At 42.8% G+C, this 24,285-nt stretch overlaps 1 protein-coding gene across 2 annotated transcripts in view; it reads left to right on the top strand.

Moving 5' to 3' along the window:
* The first annotated feature begins 3,835 nt into the window (after positions 1–3,835).
* The window catches only part of LOC118939577 (mediator of RNA polymerase II transcription subunit 1-like), a 26,079-nt gene continuing 5,629 nt past the window's right edge, over positions 3,836–24,285 (top strand). For both annotated transcript variants that reach the window (XM_036947680.1, XM_036947681.1), the window contains exons 1-6: positions 3,836–3,985; positions 16,320–16,470; positions 17,095–17,137; positions 18,286–18,381; positions 20,847–20,959; positions 24,131–24,206. In XM_036947680.1, the coding sequence (XP_036803575.1) occupies positions 16,341–16,470; positions 17,095–17,137; positions 18,286–18,381; positions 20,847–20,959; positions 24,131–24,206 (458 nt within the window). In that variant the 5' untranslated portion in view covers positions 3,836–3,985; positions 16,320–16,340. The remainder of the gene's footprint in view (positions 3,986–16,319; positions 16,471–17,094; positions 17,138–18,285; positions 18,382–20,846; positions 20,960–24,130; positions 24,207–24,285) is intronic.

Genomic DNA, 24,285 nt, shown 5'->3' on the forward strand with positions numbered 1-24,285 from the left:
GTCGTTACTCCAGGCCTGGTCAGAAAGAGTAGGCCCATTCAGCCCAAACACACACATCTTCCTCTTTTCTCTCTCTCTCTCTCTCTCACGCTCTTCTCTCTCCCCATCTCTATCTCTCCTCCCCTCTATCTCTCTCTCTTTCTCTCTCTCTCTGTCTCTCTCTCTCTCTCTCTCTCTCACGCTCTTCTCTCTCCCCATCTCTATCTCTCCTCCCCTCTCTCTCTCTCTCTCTCTCTGTCTCTCTCTCTCTGTCTGTTCTGTGTAAAGAGGTCAGACTGGGACCTCTAGTGGAGTGTTCAAGAAGTGTTGAAGTGCCTCACTCACTGGACTCTTGACATCTTTGTGTCCCATTATCATAGATCAGCTGATTTCTGATCAGGTTCCTTTTCTTGATTATCAATAAGCAATTAACATAATAGTTATCAATAACATAACCTGTTCAAGTGGCTACGAGGACCCAGATACTCTCATGAATTTATTTTGACGATTACCTGCAGTAGGCTGCAGTAGTCTGAGACAACATTTACATGGACAAAACATTATCACGGATAAAAACACAAGGCTTATTTACATTATGCTACTGCAAGTCACATGAGGTTTTCGTTTGTCATATGTGATGGTCATAGATCTATCTATCTTAGAGGGTTGGTCAATGTCAAACTGTAACGGTTTTATTTCCGTTGAAGGAGAGGAGGACCAAAATGCAGTGTAGTTTGTGTTGAACATGTTTAGTAAAAGACGATAACGTGAACACAAATAACAAAATAACAACCGTGGATAAAACCCGAAACCCTGGTGCAGAGAACACAAAGACAGGAAACAACCACCCACAAAACCCCAACACAAAACAAGCTACCTAAATATGGTTCGCAATCAGAGACAATGACTAACACCTGCCTCTGATTGAGAACCATATCAGGCCATACATAGAAACGGACAAACTAGACACGCAACATAGAATGCCCACCCAGCTCACGTCCTGACCAACACTAAAACAAGGAAAACACAAAAGAACTATGGTCAGAACGTGACACAAGCAGACACAGTAAGGAGGAGTACTGGCATCATTCAGTCTTCCCACTTGGCATCAATCACTTCAATATCTAGAAAACAACATTAATTCAACCAGTTTGAGCCCGGTGGTGTTTTTGAATCATTCCTATCACTCTCTTGTTGAGTTTCCGTGTGTCTGCAGTATCCGTTAGGGTGGAGAACGACTGACAACAGGGACGGACGAACAGACGGAAGTGTTTGGTTGTTCAACCCGTTCTGCCCAGTGTTCAAGAAGTTCAGGAATCAGGAAACTCTCTATCGTTTTGTGGCCCAGCAGCATTGTTGAGCTAAGAGACAGGGGTGTCATTGTGTTCGCTACCATATTCACAGGTAACAAACATGCATAACTGCTGCTGTCCTGCATTACGTCACAACCTTCTGTCACAACTTAACCTTCACACGTCACTGTTTAAACCCCATGACCACAGCCACAGTCAAGTTAGTTGAGAATGACATACAATTGTGAATTTCTCATAATATTGCTTTCACAGCGAGCAAAGTGTCATGTTTTTTCCAATCAGAAAATGTACAGTACCAGTCAAAAGTTTGGACACACCTACTCATTCAAAGGTTTCTCTTTATTTTTACCATCTTCTACATTGTAGAATAATAGTGAAGACATCAAAACTAATGAAATAACACATATGGAATCGTGTAGTAACCAAAAAAGTGTTCATCAAATCCAGATATATGTTATATTTGAAATTCTTCAAAACAGCCACCCTTTGCCTTGAAGACGGCTTCGCACACACTTGGCATTCTCTCAACCAGCTTCATGAGGAAGTCACCTGGAATGCGTTTCATTTAACAGGTGTGCCTTGTTAAAAGTTCATTTGTGGATTATCTTTCCATCTTAATGTGTTTGAGCCAATCAGATGTGTTTTGACAAGGTAGGGGTGGTATACAGAAGATAGCCCTATTTGGTCAAATACCAAGTCCATATTATGGCAAGAACAGCTCACATAAACAAAGAGAAACAACAGTCCATCATTACTTTCAATCCCGAAAATGTCAAGAACTTTGAAAGTTTCTTCAAGCGCAGTCACTTATTAAACCATCGAGCGCTGATGATGAAACTGTCTCTCATGAGGACCGCCACAGGAAATGAAGAAATTACCTCTGCTGCAGAGGATAAATTGATTAGAGTTAACTGCACCTCAGATTGCAGCCCCAAGAAATGCTTCAGAGTTCAAGTAAAAGACACATCAACTGTTCAACTGTTCAGAGGAGACTGCGTGAATCAGGCCTTCATAGTCAAATTGCTGCAAAGAAACCACTACTAAAGGACACCGATAAGAATAAGAGACTTGCTTGGGCCATGAAACACGAGCAATGGATATTAAACTGGTGGAAATCTGTCCTTTTAGATTTCTGGTTCCAACCGCCGTGTCTTTGTGAGACGCAGAGTAGGTGAACAGATGATCTCAGTATGTGTGTTTCCCACCGTGAAGCATGGAGGAGGAGGTGTGATGTTGTGGGGGTGCTTTTCTGGTGACACTGTCAGTGATTTATTTAGAATTAGCAGCATTAGAATTAGCAGCATTCTGCAGCGAAACACCATCCCAGTTGATTTGCACTTAGTGGGACTATCATTTATTTTTCAACAGGACAATGACCCAAAACACACCTCCAGGCTGTGTAAGGGCTATTTGACCAAGGAAAGTGATGAAGTGCTGCATCAGATGACCTGGCCTCTACAATCACGCGACCTCAACCCAATTGAGATGGTTTGGGATGAGTTGGACTGCAGAGTGAAGGAAAAGCAACCAATAAATGCTCAGCATATGTGGGAACTCCTTCAAGACTGTTGGAAAAGCATTCCTCATGAAGCTGGTTGAGAGAATGCCAAGAGAACTTGCAAAGCTGTCATCAAAGCAACGGGTGGCTACTAAAATATTAATCTAATATATAATCTAAAATATTAAAATATATTTGGATTTGTTTAACACTTTTTTTTTGATACTACATGATTCCATGTGTTATTTCATAGTTTTGATGTCTTCACTATTATTCTACAATGTAGAAAATAGTAAAAATAAAGAAAAACCCTTGAATGAGTAGGTGTGTCCAAACTTTTGACTGGTACTCTATGTCCTACAACAATCACTGTAATTGTGACTGGTAGTGTTTTATCACACGATTCTGATTCATAGTTCATCTCACGTAGAGCTAGGAGGGAAAATGTATAATTGTGTCCACACTCCACCCCATTTGTAAATAAAAGAGTAACACCTGGTATGATTCCAAAACATTTGGAGAAATGCCCAATCAGCATGGTCGTCTTTAAAACCTCAAAATACCCCTTTTCACCTTCTGAGCAAGTTTGCTAATCCTCTCAAATTGTGAGATTACTTCATGCGGGTATAAAAAAAGTAACACAAATCATTATTTATTATATTCTATAGTTACTCAATCATAACTCAATATTTATAGACCCTGAATTCATGTCATTTTGTGTTGTTTTTTTATTTTATTTTTATTTTTTATCTCTGCCTCTTTTTACTTCTGAAACGTAAGATTGAAAAGTTCATGTTGTGTTTGAGCTACCCTATGGCTTCTGTCTGCTCTCTAAAGGTTAATAAATCTGGATGGTCCGGTTTTTGCTGGATTTCTGCAGAACCGGAATATCAAGGGAGAACTGGCCTGGGCATCCGTGTTTGTGTTCTCTAGCACCGCTCAGACCTGTTTCCCCTGGGGTGGAGATGAGGGGGGGGGGCTTTCCCTTGTGTGTATTTCCTCTCTCTCTCTCTCTCTCTCTCTCTCTCTCTCTCTCTCTCTCTCTCTCTCTTACCTTATCCATCTCTATCTCTGGCACTGACCAACCAGCTCTCCAGAGCTAAGGAGGAGAAGAGACAGACTAGACTGCAAGGGATTGACAGACAGAAGGACAGACAGACAGAGTGACGGGTCCTCGTTGGGGACCTGGAAAAAGGTGAGTGTGCCTGTTGACAGTGTGTGGTGGGGAGCTGGGGCCTGTGAAGTTGGGACGGGTTGCTGGGTGGGCCGGTGCCAGGAGGCATGCTGGGCAGGAGAGTCTATTCATTAGCATACAGGAAAGGACTGTTTCCTTATGAGTCCTTCTCATTGAATCCTCATTAGAACAGGGAATACTTAGACAATGGATGGAAATGAGGATTCATCTGTATAATGAAGGACAGGATGATATTCAATTGCATTATTTACAGTTATATATATATATATATATATATTTATGGTTAATGTTATCTTCTTCCTAACGGCGTCTTGTATGATCATTGATTGAACCACATGGTTGTTTTGAATAAGAAAACAGTATAGTGAAGTGTGCATTTGTTCACATTGAATTTGTCAGACGACGGGTTGATGGTTTGTGGATTAACGGTGATATAAATCAGTGGATTAACGGTGATATAAATCTGTGTGTTGATTTGGGGGCAGATATTTAACATGTTGTGACAATAACCTACTGTTGGGTCCTATGTCTATTTCCCAACACCGTGTTGTACAGGATTGTAGGATTAAAGGTGGCAATCCGGGATTGCAACCTCCATTTTTATGTGTGGATAAAACTTGTTGAAAAAACTATCATGTTGAGCTAACGGAGGGCAGTCCTTACATCGATAACTCTGTCGATAAACACAGGAGTAGTTCCACTTATCTTCCCTATCCCCCAACTGTTTACCCAAAGAAATGGCGGGATGTCCAATCAGTTGTTTTTCGATTCCTGGATTTCCCTCTTCTTCTTTTTTTTTTTACGTCAGGAACCATATAACTGAATCTATATTTCTATTTCTATAGAAAATGTAGCCTTGTCGTTGCATACATGAGTGTCTGTCTGTCATTGTCTAATTTCGCCAAATATGTTCCAATTCTGTGACGGATCAGGCTTTATTCACACAGTGTGCATAAGACTGTGGTTTTAAATGTGTGCAACAGATACTTCAGCCACCTCCCTGTACCCTTTCATACGACAGCTTTTCCTTTTCTCAGTGTGTTGAGCTCTTCATCTCCTATCTTCTTGTTCACATATAGTTATGCAGTGCAGAGCTACACAGGTACACAGGTACACAGGTATACAGCTACACAGGTATACAGGTATACAGGTACACAGGTACACAGGTACACAGGTACACAGGTATACAGGTACACAGGTATACAGGTATACAGGTATACAGGTACACAGGTATACAGGTATACAGGTACACAGCTACACAGGTACACAGGTATACAGCTACACAGGTATACAGGTATACAGGTACACAGGTACACAGGTACACAGGTACACAGGTATACAGGTACACAGGTATACAGGTATACAGGTATACAGGTACACAGGTATACAGGTATACAGGTATACAGCTACACAGGTATACAGCTACAAAGGTATACAGGTATACAGGTACACAGGTACACAGGTACACAGGTACACAGGTATACAGGTACACAGGTATACAGCTACACAGCTACACAGGTACACAGGTACACAGGTATACAGGTACACAGGTACACAGGTATACAGGTATACAGGTACACAGGTACACAGGTATACAGGTACACAGGTATACAGGTACACAGGTATACAGGTATACAGGTATACAGGTATACAGCTACACAGGTACACAGGTATACAGCTACACAGGTATACAGGTATACAGGTATACAGGTACACAGGTACACAGGTATACAGGTATACAGGTATACAGGTATACAGGTATACAGGTACACAGGTATACAGGTATACAGGTATACAGGTATACAGCTACACAGGTACACAGGTATACAGCTACACAGGTATACAGGTATACAGGTATACAGGTACACAGGTACACAGGTATACAGGTATACAGGTATACAGGTACACAGGTACACAGGTATACAGGTATACAGGTATACAGGTACACAGGTACACAGGTATACAGGTATACAGGTATACAGGTACACAGGTACACAGGTATACAGGTATACAGGTATACAGGTACACAGGTATACAGGTATACAGGTATACAGGTACACAGGTATGCAGGTATACAGGTATACAGGTATACAGGTATACAGCTACACAGGTACACAGGTATACAGGTATACAGGTATACAGGTACACAGGTACACAGGTATACAGGTATACAGGTATACAGGTACACAGGTACACAGGTATACAGGTATACAGGTATACAGGTATACAGGTACACAGGTATACAGGTATACAGGTATACAGGTATACAGCTACACAGGTACACAGGTATACAGCTACACAGGTATACAGGTATACAGGTATACAGCTACACAGGTATACAGGTATACAGGTATACAGCTACACAGGTATACAGGTATACAGGTATACAGCTACACAGGTATACAGGTATACAGCTACACAGGTATACAGGTATACAGCTACACAGGTATACAGGTATACAGGTATACAGGTACACAGGTATACAGCTACACAGGTATACAGGTATACAGCTACACAGGTACACAGGTACACAGGTATACAGCTACACAGGTATACAGCTACACAGGTATACAGCTACACAGGTACACAGGTATACAGCTACACAGGTATACAGCTACACAGGTATACAGCTACACAGGTATACAGGTATACAGGTACACAGCTACACAGGTATACAGCTACACAGGTACACAGGTATACAGCTACACAGGTATACAGCTACACAGGTATACAGCTACACAGGTATACAGGTATACAGGTACACAGCTACACAGGTATACAGCTACACAGGTACACAGGTATACAGCTACACAGGTATACAGCTACACAGCTATACAGCTACACAGCTACAGAGCTACACAGCTACACAGCTACACAGGTATACAGCTACACAGGTATATAGCTACACAGCTACACAGCTACACAGGTATACAGCTACACAGCTACACAGGTATACAGCTACACAGCTACACAGCTACAGAGCTACACAGCTACAGAGCTACACAGCTACACAGCTACACAGGTATACAGCTACACAGCTACACAGGTATACAGCTACACAGCTACACAGCTATACAGCGACACAGCAACACAGCTACACAGCTACACAGGTATACAGCCACACAGCAACACAGCTACACAGCTACACAGTATACAGCTACACAGGTATACAGCTACACAGCAACACAGCTACACAGCTAGAAAAGCTATACAGCTATACAGCTATGCAGCTATACAGCTACACAGTATACAGCTACACAGCTACACAGCAACACAGCTACACAGCTAGAAAAGCTATACAGCAACACAGCTACACAGCTACCCAGCTATACAGCTAGAAAAGCTACACAGCTACACAGATACAAAGCTACACAGATACACAGCTACACAGGTATACAGATACAAAGCTACACAGCTACACAGCTATACAGAAAAGCTAGAAAAGCTACACAGCTAGTACCCATTTCTGTTCTATAGGTGTATATACATTTAGACCACTAGGACAGATACAGATACATAGATTTGGATATGAGTAATTCAGGTCTATTGATCTGTGAACTTTAGGTCACTTTAGGTCAATTCAGGTCTATTGATCTTTTTTAAAAAAAGGGGGCCGGGGGTAGATTACTGATAACTGAAAATGGACCTCGATCAATCTACAATGTACATGTATGTAATATGTGTGTATGTCACAGTTTGAACTGAGAGCCTGTTAAGCAACACTCTGTGAGCAGGGAAAGGCAGACCGTTGGACAGACAGGTCTTCTCTTGCTTTGCTGCAACATTTGGGACAGTTAAGACAACGTATCCCGACATGCTGCTTCTGAGAACAGCTCAGATCAAAAAATGCTTCACGGTGTTTAGAGTGTGTTGACACACCCTCTCACCCTCCCCTTCAATTGGGAATTACGCAGAGACAAGGAAAAAAAATACAAAATTAAATAGAGAAGAAGGCCTGAGTTAAAACAAATGTTTTATGTTATATTAAATAAAAATGTCCATGGAATAGTGAACAGCATTGATCCTCACAGAACATACTGTACTACTGCTCTAGACATGTTAGTCTACTGTCCTACTCTAGACATGTTATAGTCTACTGTACTGCTCCTCTAGACATGTTATAGTCTACTGTACTGCTCCTCTCCTCTAGACATGTTATAGTCTACTGTACTGCTCCTCTAGACATGTTATAGTCTACTGTACTGCTCCACTAGACATGTTATAGTCTACTGTACTGCTCCTCTAGACATGTTATAGTCTACTGTACTGCTCATCTAGACATGTTATAGTCTACTGTACTGCTCCTCTAGACATGTTATAGTCTACTGTACTGCTCCACTAGACATGTTATAGTCTACTGTCCTACTGCTCTAGACATGTTATAGTCTACTGTACTGCTCCACTAGACATGTTATAGTCTACTGTACTGCTCCTCTAATCTAGACATGTTATAGTCTACTGTACTGCTCCTCTAGACATGTTATAGTCTACTGTACTGCTCCTCTCCACTAGGCATGTTATAGCCTACTGTACTGCTCCTCTCCTCTAGACATGTTATAGTCTACTGTACTGCTCCACTCCACTAGGCATGTTATAGTCTACTGTACTGCTCCTCTCCACTAGGCATGTTATAGCCTACTGTACTGCTCCTCTCCTCTAGACATGTTATAGTCTACTGTACTGCTCCTCTCCTCTAGACATGTTATAGTCTACTGTCCTACTCCTCTAGACATGTTATAGTCTACTGTACTGCTCCTCTCCACTAGACATGTTATAGTCTACTGTACTGCTCCTCTAGACATGTTATAGTCTACTGTACTACTGCTCTAGACATGTTATAGTCTACTGTCCTACTCCTCTAGACATGTTATAGTCTACTGTACTGCTCCTCTAGACATGTTATAGTCTACTGTACTACTGCTCTAGACATGTTATAGTCTACTGTACTGCTCCACTAGACATGTTATAGTCTACTGTACTGCTCCACTAGACATGTTATAGTCTACTGTACTGCTCCTCTCCACTAGACATGTTATAGTCTACTGTACTGCTCCACTAGACATGTTGTAGTTTACTGTACTGCTCCTCTCCTCTAGCCATGTTATAGTCTACTGTACTGCTCCACTAGACGTGTTATAGTCTACTGTACTGCTCCTCTCCTCTAGACATGTTATAGTCTACTGTCCTACTCCTCTAGACATGTTATAGTCTACTGTACTGCTCCTCTAGACATGTTATAGTCTACTGTACTACTGCTCTAGACATGTTATAGTCTACTGTACTGCTCCACTAGACATGTTATAGTCTACTGTACTGCTCCTCTCCACTAGACATGTTATAGTCTACTGTACTGCTCCACTAGACATGTTGTAGTTTACTGTACTGCTCCTCTCCTCTAGCCATGTTATAGTCTACTGTACTGCTCCATCAGACGTGTTATAGTCTACTGTACTGCTCCTCTCCTCTAGCCATGTTATAGTCTACTGTACTGTTCCTCTCCACTAGACATGTTATAGACTACTGTACTACTGCTCTAGACATGTTATAGTCTACTGTACTGCTCCACTAGACATGTTATAGTCTACTGTACTGCTCCTCTCCACTAGACATGTTATAGTCTACTGTACTGCTCCTCTCCACTAGACATGTTATAGACTACTGTACTACTGCTCTAGACATGTTATAGTCTACTGTACTGCTCCACTAGACATGTTATAGTTTACTGTACTGCTCCTCTAGACATGTTATAGTCTACTGTACTGCTCCTCTAGACATGTTATAGTCTACTGTACTGCTCCTCTCCTCTTGACATGTTATAGTCTACTGTACTGCTCCACTAGACATGTTATAGTCTACTGTACTGCTCCACTCCACTAGACATGTTATAGTCTACTGTACTGCTCCTCTCCACTAGACATGTTATAGTCTACTGTACTGCTCCTCTAGACATGGTATAGTCTACTGTACTGCTCCTCTAGACATGTTATAGTCTACTGTACTGCTCCTCTAGACATGTTATAGTCTACTGTACTACTGCTCTAGACATGTTATAGTCTACTGTACTGCTCCTCTAGACATGTTATAGTCTACTGTACTACTGCTCTAGACATGTTATAGTCTACTGTACTGCTCCTATAGACATGTTATAGTCTACTGTATTGCTCCACTAGACATGTTATAGTCTACTGTACTGCTCCTCTCCTCTTGACATGTTATTATTATTACTGTACTGCTCCACTAGACATGTTATAGTCTACTGTACTGCTCCTCTCCACTAGACATGTTATAGTCTACTGTACTGCTCCACTAGACATGTTATAGTCTACTGTACTGCTCCTCTCCTCTAGACATGTTAAAGTCTACTGTCCTACTCCTCTAGACATGTTATAGTCTACTGTCCTACTGCTCTAGACATGTTATAGTCTACTGTACTATTGCTCTAGACATGTTATAGTCTACTGTACTGCTCCTCTAGACATGTTATAGTCTACTGTACTGCTCCTCTAGACATGTTATAGTCTACTGTACTGCTCCACTAGACATGTTGTAGTTTACTGTACTGCTCCTCTCCTCTAGCCATGTTATAGTCTACTGTACTGCTCCATCAGACGTGTTATAGTCTACTGTACTGCTCCTCTCCTCTAGCCATGTTATAGTCTACTGTACTGTTCCTCTCCACTAGACATGTTATAGACTACTGTACTACTGCTCTAGACATGTTATAGTCTACTGTACTGCTCCACTAGACATGTTATAGTCTACTGTACTGCTCCTCTCCACTAGACATGTTATAGTCTACTGTACTGCTCCACTAGACATGTTGTAGTTTACTGTACTGCTCCTCTCCTCTAGCCATGTTATAGTCTACTGTACTGCTCCATCAGACGTGTTATAGTCTACTGTACTGCTCCTCTCCTCTAGCCATGTTATAGTCTACTGTACTGTTCCTCTCCACTAGACATGTTATAGACTACTGTACTACTGCTCTAGACATGTTATAGTCTACTGTACTGCTCCACTAGACATGTTATAGTCTACTGTACTGCTCCTCTCCACTAGACATGTTATAGTCTACTGTACTGCTCCTCTCCACTAGACATGTTATAGACTACTGTACTACTGCTCTAGACATGTTATAGTCTACTGTACTGCTCCACTAGACATGTTATAGTTTACTGTACTGCTCCTCTAGACATGTTATAGTCTACTGTACTGCTCCTCTAGACATGTTATAGTCTACTGTACTGCTCCTCTCCTCTTGACATGTTATAGTCTACTGTACTGCTCCACTAGACATGTTATAGTCTACTGTACTGCTCCACTCCACTAGACATGTTATAGTCTACTGTACTGCTCCTCTAGACATGTTATAGTCTACTGTACTGCTCCTCTAGACATGTTATAGTCTACTGTACTGCTCCTCTAGACATGTTATAGTCTACTGTACTACTGCTCTAGACATGTTATAGTCTACTGTACTGCTCCTCTAGACATGTTATAGTCTACTGTACTACTGCTCTAGACATGTTATAGTCTACTGTACTGCTCCTATAGACATGTTATAGTCTACTGTATTGCTCCACTAGACATGTTATAGTCTACTGTACTGCTCCTCTCCTCTTGACATGTTATTATTATTACTGTACTGCTCCACTAGACATGTTATAGTCTACTGTACTGCTCCTCTCCACTAGACATGTTATAGTCTACTGTACTGCTCCACTAGACATCTTATAGTCTACTGTACTGCTCCTCTCCTCTAGACATGTTAAAGTCTACTGTCCTACTCCTCTAGACATGTTATAGTCTACTGTCCTACTGCTCTAGACATGTTATAGTCTACTGTACTATTGCTCTAGACATGTTATAGTCTACTGTACTGCTCCTCTAGACATGTTATAGTCTACTGTACTGCTCCTCTAGACATGTTATAGTCTACTGTACTGCTCCACTAGACATGTTATAGTCTACTGTACTGCTCCACTCCACTATACATGTTATAGTCTACTGTACTGCTCCTCTAGACATGTTATAGTCTACTGTACTGCTCCTCTAGACATGTTATAGTCTACTGTACTGCTCCTCTCCACTAGACATGTTATAGTCTACTGTACTGCTCCTCTAGACATGTTATAGTCTACTGTACTGCTCCTCTAGACATGTTATAGTCTACTGTACTGCTCCTCTAGACATGTTATAGTCTACTGTACTACTGCTCTAGACATGTTATAGTCTACTGTACTAATCCACTAGACATGTTATAGTCTACTGTACTGCTCCTCTCCTCTAGACATGTTATAGTCTACTGTACTGCTCCTCTCCACTAGACATGTTATAGTCTACTGTACTGCTCCACTAGACATGTTATAGTCTACTGTACTGCTCCACTAGACATGTTATAGTCTACTGTCCTACTCCTCTAGACATGTTATAGTCTACTGTACTACTGCTCTAGACATGTTATAGTCTACTGTACTGCTCCTCTAGACATGTTATAGTCTACTGTACTACTGCTCTAGACATGTTATAGTCTACAGTACTGCTCCACTAGACATGTTATAGTCTACTGTATTGCTCCACTAGACATGTTATAGTTTACTGTACTGCTCCTCTCCAATAGACATGTTATAGTCTACTGTACTGCTCCTCTCCTCTAGAATTGTTATAGTCTACTGTACTACTGCTCTAGACATGTTATAGTCTACTGTACTGCTCCACTAGACATGTTATAGTCTACTGTCCTACTCCTCTAGACATGTTATAGTCTACTGTACTACTGCTCTAGACATGTTATAGTCTACTGTACTACTGCTCTAGACATGTTATAGTCTACTGTCCTACTCCTCTAGACATGTTATAGTCTACTGTACTACTGCTCTAGACATGTTATAGTCTACTGTACTGCTCCTCTAGACATGTTATAGTCAACTGTACTACTGCTCTAGACATGTTATAGTCTACTGTACTACTGCTCTAGACACGTTATAGTCTACTGTACTGCTCCTCTAGACATGTTATAGTCTACTGTACTGCTCCACTAGACATGTTATAGTCTGCTGTACTGCTCCACTAGACATGTTATAGTTTACTGTACTGCTCCTCTAGACATGTTATGGTCTACTGTACTGCTCCTCTCCTCTAGACATGTTATAGTCTACTGTACTGCTCCTCTCCACTAGACATGTTATAGTCTACTGTACTACTGCTCTAGACATGTTATAGTCTACTGTACTGCTCCTCAAGACATGTTATAGTCTACTGTATTACTGCTCTAGACATGTTATAGTCTACTGTATTGCTCCACTAGACATGTTATAGTCTACTGTACTGCTCCACTAGACATGTTATAGTTTACTGTACTGCTCCTCTAGACATGTTATAGTCTACTGTACTGCTCCTCTCCTCTAGACATGTTATAGTCTACTGTACTACTGCTCTAGACATGTTATAGTCTACTGTACTGCTCCACTAGACATGTTATAGTCTACTGTCCTACTCCTCTAGACATGTTATAGTCTACTGTCCTACTGCTCTAGACATGTTATAGTCTACTGTACTACTGCTCTAGACATGTTATAGTCTACTGTCCTACTCCTCTAGACATGTTATAGTCTACTGTACTACTGCTCTAGACATGTTATAGTCTACTGTACTGCTCCTCTAGACATGTTATAGTCTACTGTACTACTGCTCTAGACATGTTATAGTCTACTGTACTACTGCTCTAGACATGTTATAGTCTACTGTACTGCTCCACTAGACATGTTATAGTCTACTGTACTACTGCTCTAGACACGTTATAGTCTACTGTACTGCTCCTCTAGACATGTTATAGTCTACTGTACTGCCCCTCTCCACTAGACATGTTATAGTCTACTGTACTGCTCCACTAGACATGTTATAGTCTGCTGTACTGCTCCACTAGACATGTTATAGTTTACTGTACTGCTCCTCTAGACATGTTATGGTCTACTGTACTGCTCCTTTCCTCTAGACATGTTATAGTCTACTGTACTGCTCCTCTCCACTAGACATGTTATAGTCTACTGTACTGCTCCTCTAGACATGTTATAGTCTACTGTACTGCTCCTCTAGACATGTTATAGTCTACTGTACTGCTCCTCTAGACATGTTATAGTCTACTGTACTGCTCCTCTCCTCTATACATGTTATAGTCTACTGTACTGCTCCTCTAGACATGTTATAGTCTACTGTACTGCTCCTCTAGACATGTTATAGTCTACTGTACTGCTCCTCTAGACATGTTATAGTCTACTGTACTACTCCTCTCCACTAGACATGTTATAGTCTACTGTACTGCTCCTCTAGACATGTTATAGTCTACTGTACTGCTCCTCTAGACATGTTATAGTCTACTGTACTGCTCGACTAGACATGTTATAGTCTACTGTACTGCTCCTCTCCTCTAGACATGTTATAGTCTACTGTACTGCTCCACTAGACATGTTATAGTCTACTGTACTGCTCCTCTCCTCTACACATGTTATAGTCTACTGTACTGCTCCACTAGACATGTTATAGTCTACTGTACTGCTCCTCTCCTCTAGACATGTTATAGTCTGCTGTACTGCTCCTCTAGACATGTTATAGTCTACTGTACTGCTCCTCTCCACTAGACATGTTATAGTCTACTGTACTGCTCCTCTAGACATGTTGTAGTCTACTGTCCTACTCCTCTACACATGTTATAGTCTACTGTACTGCTCCACTAGACATGTTATAGTCTACTGTACTGCTCCTCTCCACTAGACATGTTATAGTCTACTGTACTGCTCCTCTCCTCTAGACATGTTATAGTCTACTGTACTGCTCCACTAGACATGTTATAGTCTACTGTACTGCTCCACTAGACATGTTATAGTCTACTGTACTGCTCCTCTCCTCTAGACATGTTATAGTCTACTGTACTGCTCCACTCCTCTAGACATGTTATAGTCTACTGTACTACTGCTCTAGACATGTTATAGTCTACTGTACTACTGCTCTAGACATGTTATAGTCTACTGTACTACTGCTCTAGACATGTTATAGTCTACTGTACTTCTCCACTAGACATGTTATAGTCTACTGTACTACTGCTCTAGACATGTTATAGTCTACTGTACTACTGCTCTAGACATGTTATAGTCTACTGTACTTCTCCACTAGACATGTTATAGTCTACTGTACTACTCCTCTCCTCTAGACATGTTATAGTCTACTGTACTGCTCCTCTCCTCTAGACATGTTATAGTCTACTGTACTGCTCCACTAGACATGTTATAGTCTACTGTACTGCTCCTCTCCTCTAGACATGTTATAGTCTACTGTACTGCTCCTCTCCTCTAGACATGTTATAGTCTACTGTCCTACTCCTCTAGACATGTTATAGTCTACTGTACTGCTCCTCTCCTCTAGACATGTTATAGTCTACTGTACTGCTCCTCTCCTCTAGACATGTTATAGTCTACTGTACTGCTCCTCTAATCTAGACATGTTATAGTCTACTGTCCTACTCCTCTAGACATGTTATAGTCTACTGTACTGCTCCTCTCCTCTAGACATGTTATAGTCTACTGTACTGCTCCTCTCCTCTAGACATGTTATAGTCTACTGTACTGCTCCTCTCCACTAGACATGTTATAGTCTACTGTACTGCTCCTCTAGACATGTTATAGTCTACTGTACTGCTCCTCTAGACATGTTATAGTCTACTGTACTGCTCCTCTCCTCTAGACATGTTATAGTCTACTGTACTGCTCCACTAGACATGTTATAGTCTACTGTACTGCTCCTCTAGACATGTTATAGTCTACTGTACTGCTCCTCTCCTCTAGACATGTTATAGTCTACTGTACTGCTCCTCTCCACTAGACATGTTATAGTCTACTGTACTCCTCCACTAGGCATGTTGTGTTTCATGGCCTTATTGTATAATATCTCATGACAGGAGTACAGTGGCATCTTACAGCATATTGTGTCATGTTATTCAATGTTCCCTGTTCTATCAATTAAACGTAGACCTGTAGGACATAAGATAAGGGAAATCTACTAACAAGTCTCAAGTGATATTCTCTCTCTCTCTCTCTCTCTCTCTCTCTCTCTCTCTCTCTCTCTCTCACACACACACACACACACACACACACACACACACACACACACACACACACACACACACACACACACACACACACACACTAACTTGTTATCATTTCCAATATCTCTGCATAAGTTTGCCTCCTATTTGTGGAAGTTAAGGCCTTAAGGTCTGCTGCGCTCTGGCATGCTCTTGTGGAAACCCATTACCTTTGCTTTGGTTGGTTTTCTTCCCCAGTTGAGGACATTTCTGTTGTGGATGACAGCCGAGAGAGAGAGAGAGGGGTCCTGTGTAAAGGTCGGCTGTGACAGCAGTGTTTCCATGGCTCTGGATGGTTTTAACAATCTCCTCCACAAACTGAGGGAGTCCCACGACCGAGAGGTCCAAAGTGAGTGATCAATCCTGCTGCCGTGTCAGTGTTGCTGATGATCTGAGATGTGAGCGTGGTACCACACAAGACAATACTATAGAATTAATATTCTAACATGATCTAACTATCTATCAATCCATCTACAATCTCTCTCTCTCTCTCTCACTCCCACTCTCTCTCTCCCGCTCCTGCTCTCTCTCTCTCTCTCTCTCTCTCTCTCTCTCTCTCTCTCTCTCTTTCTCTATACCCCTCTCTCTCTCTCTCTCTCCATCTCTCTCTCTCTCTCTCTCTTTCTCTCTCTCCATCTCTCTCCACCTCTCTCTCTCTCCCTCTCTCCCTCCCTCTCTCTCTTTCCCTCTCTCTCTCTCTCTCTCTCTCTCTCTCTTTCACTCTCTCTCTTTCTCTACCTCTCTCTCTCTCTACCTCTCTCTCTCCATCTCTCTCTCTTTCTCTCTCCCTCTCCATCTCTCTCTCTCTCTCTCTCTCTCTCTCTTTCTCTCGCTCTCCATCTATCTCTCTCTCTCGCTCTCCATCTCTCTCCACCTCTCTCTCTCTCCACCATCTCTCTCTCTCTGTCTCTCTCTCTCTCTCTCTACCTCCCTCTCTCTCTCTTTCCCTCTCTCTCTCCCTCTCTCTCTGTAGAATGGCAAGAGAAATTGCAGGAGCTAACCAATAAAAAGGGCTGGTAAGTAAATGCTGAGTCCATTTCAAAGCACATTACTAAAAGGTGATATACTGATATGTGGAAGAAGTAGTGATACCAGGTGGTGCAGGTAGGCAGCAACACCGCTGTCACACTGATCCTCAACACAGGGGCCCGACAGGGGTGCGTGGTCAGCACCCTCCTGTACTCCCTATTCACCCATGACTGCGTGGCCACGCACGTCTCTAACTCAATCATCAAGTTTGCTGATGACAAAACAGTGGTAGGCCTGATCACCAACAATGACGAGACAGACTACAGAGAGGAGGTGAGGGCCCTGGCAGAGTGGTGGCAGGAAAATACCCTCTCACTCAATGTCAACAAAACAAAGGAGCTGATCGTGCGCATCACTGAGGACCTAAAATGGTCCTTCCAGACCAACAGTATGGTGAAGAAGGCGCAACATCGCCTCTTCAATCTCAGGAGGCTGAAGAAATTTGGCTTGGCCCCTAAGACCCTCAGAAACTTCTACAGATACACCATCGAGAGCATTCTGTCGGGAGCCACCGCATGGCTCTCCAGAGGGCAGTCATCCCAGCGCATCACCAGGGGCACACTGCCTGCCCTCCAGAACATCTACAGGAAGGCCACATCACATCATTAAGGACCTCAGCCACCTGAGTCATGGCCTGTTCACCTTGCTACCATCTCGAAGGTGGGTACAGGTGCATCAAAGCTGGGACCGAAAGCTAATAAATAGCTTCTATCTCCAGACCATCCGACTGTAAAATAGTCACCACTAGCCGGCCTCCTCCCAGTACCCTGCCCTGAACCTTAGTCACTAGCTGACTTAGTTCTAGCTGACTACCACCCAGTACTCTACCCTGCACCTTAGAGACTGCTGCCCTGTGCACATAGTCATTGAACACTGGTTACTTTAATAATGTTATAATAGCTCGTTCTGTTATTTCTTAATTCCTTTCTCTTTTAACTTTTTTTTATGGGGGGGGGGGGGGGGGTTATGTGGACATTGTGGTGTATTGTTACGTGTTACCGCTCCGTTGAAGCTAGAAACGACGTCTACAAAATCTGTGTGTGTCGACCAATAAACTTTGATTTGATTCACTAAAGGGTGAAATGTTGATGTGCGGGAGACGTATTGATACCTGTTGGTGTGCTGGTCTATGTAGTGACACAAAGAGAATGGAGGAGCTGTTCAACAGGAACCAACAGCTGAGAGAGCAGCAGAGGTTACTCACAGACAACATCAAACAGCTGGAAAACAGGTGGGTGGTGTGTGTGTGTGTGTGTGTGTGTGTGTGTGTGTGTGTGTGTGTGTGTGTGTGTGTGTGTGTGTGTGTGTGTGTGTGTGTGTGTGTGTGTGTGTGTGTGTGCTGTATGGGCATGTAGCAATGTGTCTCTCTGTGTTTGGGGTGTTTTATGTAGCTCAGTTGGTAGAGCATGGCACTTGTAATGGCAAAATAGTGGGTAGGATTCCTGGGACCACCCATATGTGACATGTGAAGGACTGACAAAAGCCCCTGCTAAATGGCATGTAAATTATAGTATTACATCATTTTTTTTGTGCCACCAATGTGTGTATGCTGTTTTAAAGTAACTGTACAGTGAAAATATCATTTTTAAAAGTGTATATTCTGTTAACCCATACCCAAGTAATGTTATTGACTCATCTTATACTTGTATTTGTGGCCAACGCATAAATGTAAAAAAATCCCAATTTAATATTGTATCTCAAACATACCGTTTCAGAAATGCTTGCTGTTTATTTGTGTTTTTTAATCTCTTTATTGTTGGAAAAGGGCTGATAGGTTTTCTACGGTAAAGTCTACACATGTGGTATTCGGGGCATGTGACAAATAAAATGTGATTTGATTGGATATTTCCTCAAAGAGAGAATGATGTCATCCTGCTTCATTGGCTGAGCTGGCCAATCAGCGGTCTACTCGTATGAATATACTTAATGACCGGTATGCACCCACACCATTCTGTTATCGTGGGTATGACCACACCATTCTGTTATCGTGGGTATGGCCACACCATTCTGTTATCGTGGGAATGACCACACCATTCTGTTATCGTGGGTATGGCCACACCATTCTGTTATCGTGGGAATGACCACACCATTCTGTTATCGTGGGAATGACCACACCATTCTGTTATCGTGGGAATGACCACACCATTCTGTTATCGTGGGAATGACCACACCATTCTGTTATCGTGGGTATGGCCACACCATTCTGTTATCGTGGGAATGACCACACCATTCTGTTATCGTGGGTATGGCCACACCATTCTGTTATCGTGGGAATGACCACACCATTCTGTTATCGTGGGAATGACCACACCATTCTGTTATCGTGGGAATGACCACACCATTCTGTTATCGTGGGAATGACCACACCATTCTGTTATCGTGGGTATGACCACACCATTCTGTTATCGTGGGAATGACCACACCATTCTGTTATCGTGGGTATGGCCACACCATTCTGTTATCGTGGGAATGACCACACCATTCTGTTATCGTGGGTATGACCACACCATTCTGTTATCGTGGGAATGACCACACCATTCTGTTATCGTGGGTATGGCCACACCATTCTGTTATCGTGGGAATGACCACACCATTCTGTTATCGTGGGTATGGCCACACCATTCTGTTATCGTGGGAATGACCACACCATTCTGTTATCGTGGGTATGACCACACCATTCTGTTATCGTGGGAATGACCACACCATTCTGTTATCGTGGGAATGACCACACCATTCTGTTATCGTGGGTATAGCCACACCATTCTGTTATCGTGAGTATGACCACACCATTCTGTTATTGTGGGTATAGCCACACCATTATGTTATCGTGGGTATAGCCACACCATTCTGTTATCGTGGGTATAGCCACACCATTCTGTTATCGTGGGAATGACCACACCATTCTGTTATCGTGGGTATGACCACACCATTCTGTTATCGTGGGTATGGCCACACCATTCTGTTATCGTGGGTATGGCCACACCATTCTGTTATCGTGGGTATGACCACACCATTCTGTTATTGTGGGTATGGCCACACCATTCTGTTATCGTGGGTATGACCACACCATTCTGTTATCGTGGGTATGGCCACACCATTCTGTTATCGTGGGTATGACCACACCATTCTGTTATCGTGGGTATGGCCACACCATTCTGTTATCGTGGGTACGGCCACACCATTCTGTTATCGTGGGAATGACCACACCATTCTGTTATCGTGGGAATGACCACACCATTCTGTTATCGTGGGTATAGCCACACCATTCTGTTATCGTGGGAATGACCACACCATTCTGTTATCGTGGGTATAGCCACACCATTATGTTATCGTGGGTATAGCCACACCATTCTGTTATCGTGGGTATAGCCACACCATTCTGTTATCGTGGGAATGACCACACCATTCTGTTATCGTGGGAATGACCACACCATTCTGTTATCGTGGGAATGACCACACCATTCTGTTATCGTGGGAATGACCACACCATTCTGTTATCGTGGGAATGACCACACCATTCTGTTATCGTGGGAATGACCACACCGTTTCTAACACAGAAAAGCTGCTTTTTAACATATTTAATGACCTTTTTTTGTTTATAAGAAAAGTATTTCACTGGACAGTTACTTCAACACCAGTCTGCCTCTAGCTCAATGTTTGTCAGTGTTTGACCCCCCGCCGACCTCTGTGCTTCAGGTTGAGGGCGGGGCTGTGTGACAGGTGTACTGTGACTCAGGATGTGGCCAAGCGCCGGCAGCAGGAGTATGAGACCTCTCAGATCCAGAGCCTACAGCACATCTCCATCCTGGGTAGCTAACAGCTAACACATCACATCAACCCCATTTAGAGTGCCAATTACACTGTGACATTCGGGGAATCTCTATGTTTTTTTTTTGAAGGGACCTCCCATGTCACCCAAATTGTTTATGAGCTTATAATAGTAAAGGTGTCAGTTAACAGTACATTTATTTATTCATTTATTTATTTATTATTTTATTTATTATTTTATTTTTCTATTTTTCTATTTTTAATTTTTTTTATTAAATGACCTTTCAATTTGGCATGATCAAAACCACATCATGATGTCAACCAAATCACTTCAAAAAAGGAGACTACCTGCGCATGTTCATCAAATCAAATCAAATGTATTTACATAGCCCTTCGTACATCAGCTGATATCTCAAAGTGCTGTACAGAAACCCAGCCTAAAACCCCAAACAGCAAGGAATGCAGGTGTAGAAGCACGGTGGCAAGGAAAAACTCCCTAGAAAGGCCAAAACCTAGAAAGAAACCTAGAGAGGAACCAGGCTATGTGGGGTGGCCAGTCCTCTTCTGGCTGTGCCGGGTGGAGATTATAACAGAACATGGCCAAGATGTTCAAATGTTCATAAATGACCAGCATGGTCGAATAATAATAAGGCAGAACAGTTGAAACTGGAGCAGCAGCACGGTCAGGTGGACTGGGGACAGCAAGGAGTCATCATGTCAGGTAGTCCTGGGGCATGGTCCTAGGGCTCAGGTCAGTTGAAACTGGAGCAGCAGCACGGCCAGGTGGACTTGGGACAGCAAGGAGTCATCCTGTCAGGTAGTCCTGGGGCATGGTCCTACGGCTCAGGTCCTCAGAGAGAGAGAAAGAAAGAGAGAAGGAGAGAATTAGAGAACGCACACTTAGATTCACACAGGACACCGAATAGGACAGGAGAAGTACTCCAGATATAACAAACTTACCCTAGCCCCCCGACACATAAACTACTGCAGCATAAATACTGGAGGCTGAGACAGGAGGGGTCAGGAGACACTGTGGCCCCATCCGAGGACATCCCCGGACAGGGCCAAACAGGAAGGATATAACCCCACCCACTTTGCCAAAGCACAGCCCCCACACCACTAGAGGGATATCTTCAACCACCAACTTACCATCCTGAGACAAGGCTGAGTATAGCCCACAATGACCTCCGCCACGGCACAACCCAAGGGGGGGGGGGGGGGGGGGGGGGGGGGGGCGCCAACCCAGACAGGATGACCACATCAGTGAATCAACACACTCAGGTGACGCACCCCCTCCAGGGACGGCATGAGAGAGCCCCAGTAAGCCAGTGACTCAGCCCCTGTAATAGGGTTAGAGGCAGAGAATCACAGTGGAAAGAGGGGAACCGGCCAGGCAGAGACAGCAAGGGCGGTTCTTTGCTCCAGAGCCTTTCCGTTCACCTTCCCACTCCTGGGCCAGACTACACTCAATCACATGACCCACTGAAGAGATGAGTCTTCAGTAGAGACTTAAAAGTTGAGACCGAGTTTGCGTCTCTCACATGGGTAGGCAGACCGTTCCATAAAAATGGAGCTCTATAGGAGAAAGCCCTGCCTTCAGCTGTTTGCTTAGAAATTCTAGGGACAATTAGGAGGCCTGCGTCTTGTGACCGTAGCGTACGTGTAGGTATGTACGGCAGGACCAAATCAGAGAGATAGGTAGGAGCAAGCCCATGTAATGCTTTGTAGGTTAGCAGTAAAACCTTGAAATCAGCCCTTGCTTTGACAGGAAGCCAGTGTAGAGAGGCTAGCACTTCTGATTTTTGCAATGTTACGTAGATGGAAAAAAGCTGTCCTTGAAACAGTCTTGATATGTTCGTCAAAAGAGAGATCAGGGTCCAGAGTAACGCCGACGTCCTTCACAGTTTTATTTGAGACGACTGTACAACCATTAAGATTAATTGTCAGATTCAACAGAAGATCTCTTTATTTCTTGGGACCTAGAACAAGCATCTCTGTTTTGTCCGAGTTTAAAAATAGAAAGTTTGCAGCCATCCACTTCCTTGTGTCTGAAACACATGCTTCTAGCAAGGGCAATTTTGGGGCTTCGCCATGTTTCATTGAAATGTACAGCTGTGTGTCATCCGCATAGCAGTGAAAGTTAACATTATGTTTTCGAATAACATCCCCAAGAGGAGATCCAAAAGGAGACTACCTGCTCATGTTCATCCGATCCAAAATCATTCCAGTATCCAACCAAAGTACTGTGGAATAACACCACTTGATGAAATGGAAAGAGACAAATGTCACACAATTCCCCAAAGTGTAATGACATTTTGGCAATTGTCATTGGGTCTACATTCTTGTAGCCTTAATTAATTGATGAGGTTTTCTGACGAAATAACCTTTTTCTGTAGAAAGAAAAGTTGGTACACCTGAAAAGAGACTATCCCGGAATTATAAGTACAGCCATATGTGGAAAAACAATTGTTTAAACCATGACACAGATGGTGGGGATGTTTGTTTAATTCGGGGAAATAAGCTTTTATTTTCATCTTTACTACTGTACAAATTGCATTTTAATCAAATAGGAGAGTGGTCGACAGGCAGCCTAGTGGTTAGGACGTTGGGCTGCTGGTTAGGACGTTGGGCTGCTGGTTAGGACGTTGGGCTGGTGGTTCAAATACCTGAGCGGACAAGGTGAATAGTCTGTCCACTAAACCCTCGTTCCTGTAAAAACTGCACCCATCCAGTGTGTGACAATAAAACAACTTTTTTTTCTTCTCACTAATTAGAGAACCCCCCCCCCCCCACACACACACACACACACACCTGCATTTAGGATGTCTCATGTTCCATTTTAGGGGGTCATGACCCCCCCCCTCCCCCTGTTCCCCCTGTAATTTGCACTCTGAGTTCCCCTTCTCCACATGCCTCTCTAGCATTGTGTAAAGATCCAACTAGGCTCCCTGATTTGTAGCTACAGTGCAGTATTTTCACATTAGACATTAGCCATGGCCTGGGGATTATTTTCAGTATTTTCACATTAGACATTAGCCATGGCCTGGGGATTATTTTCAGTATTTTCACATTAGACATTAGCCATGGCCTGGGGATTATTTTCAGTATTTTCACATTAGACATTAGCCATGGCCTGGGGATTATTTTCAGTATTTTCACATTAGACATTAGCCATGGCCTGGGGATTATTTTCAGTATTTTCTATTTTGTAGCTGGAGAGATGAACATGATGAAAAAGGAGAACCAGAGGCTGCGAGAGGAAGTCAGGCATCTGAGAGTGGCACTAGAGTAAGTTCTGTATGTTCTACAACATGTGAGTCTGTGTTTCTGTCTTGAGTGTTGTGAGCGTGACATGCTTGTCATTTCA

This window comes from Oncorhynchus mykiss, chromosome 16, assembly GCF_013265735.2.
Source record: "Oncorhynchus mykiss isolate Arlee chromosome 16, USDA_OmykA_1.1, whole genome shotgun sequence".
Lineage (NCBI taxonomy): Eukaryota > Metazoa > Chordata > Actinopteri > Salmoniformes > Salmonidae > Oncorhynchus > Oncorhynchus mykiss.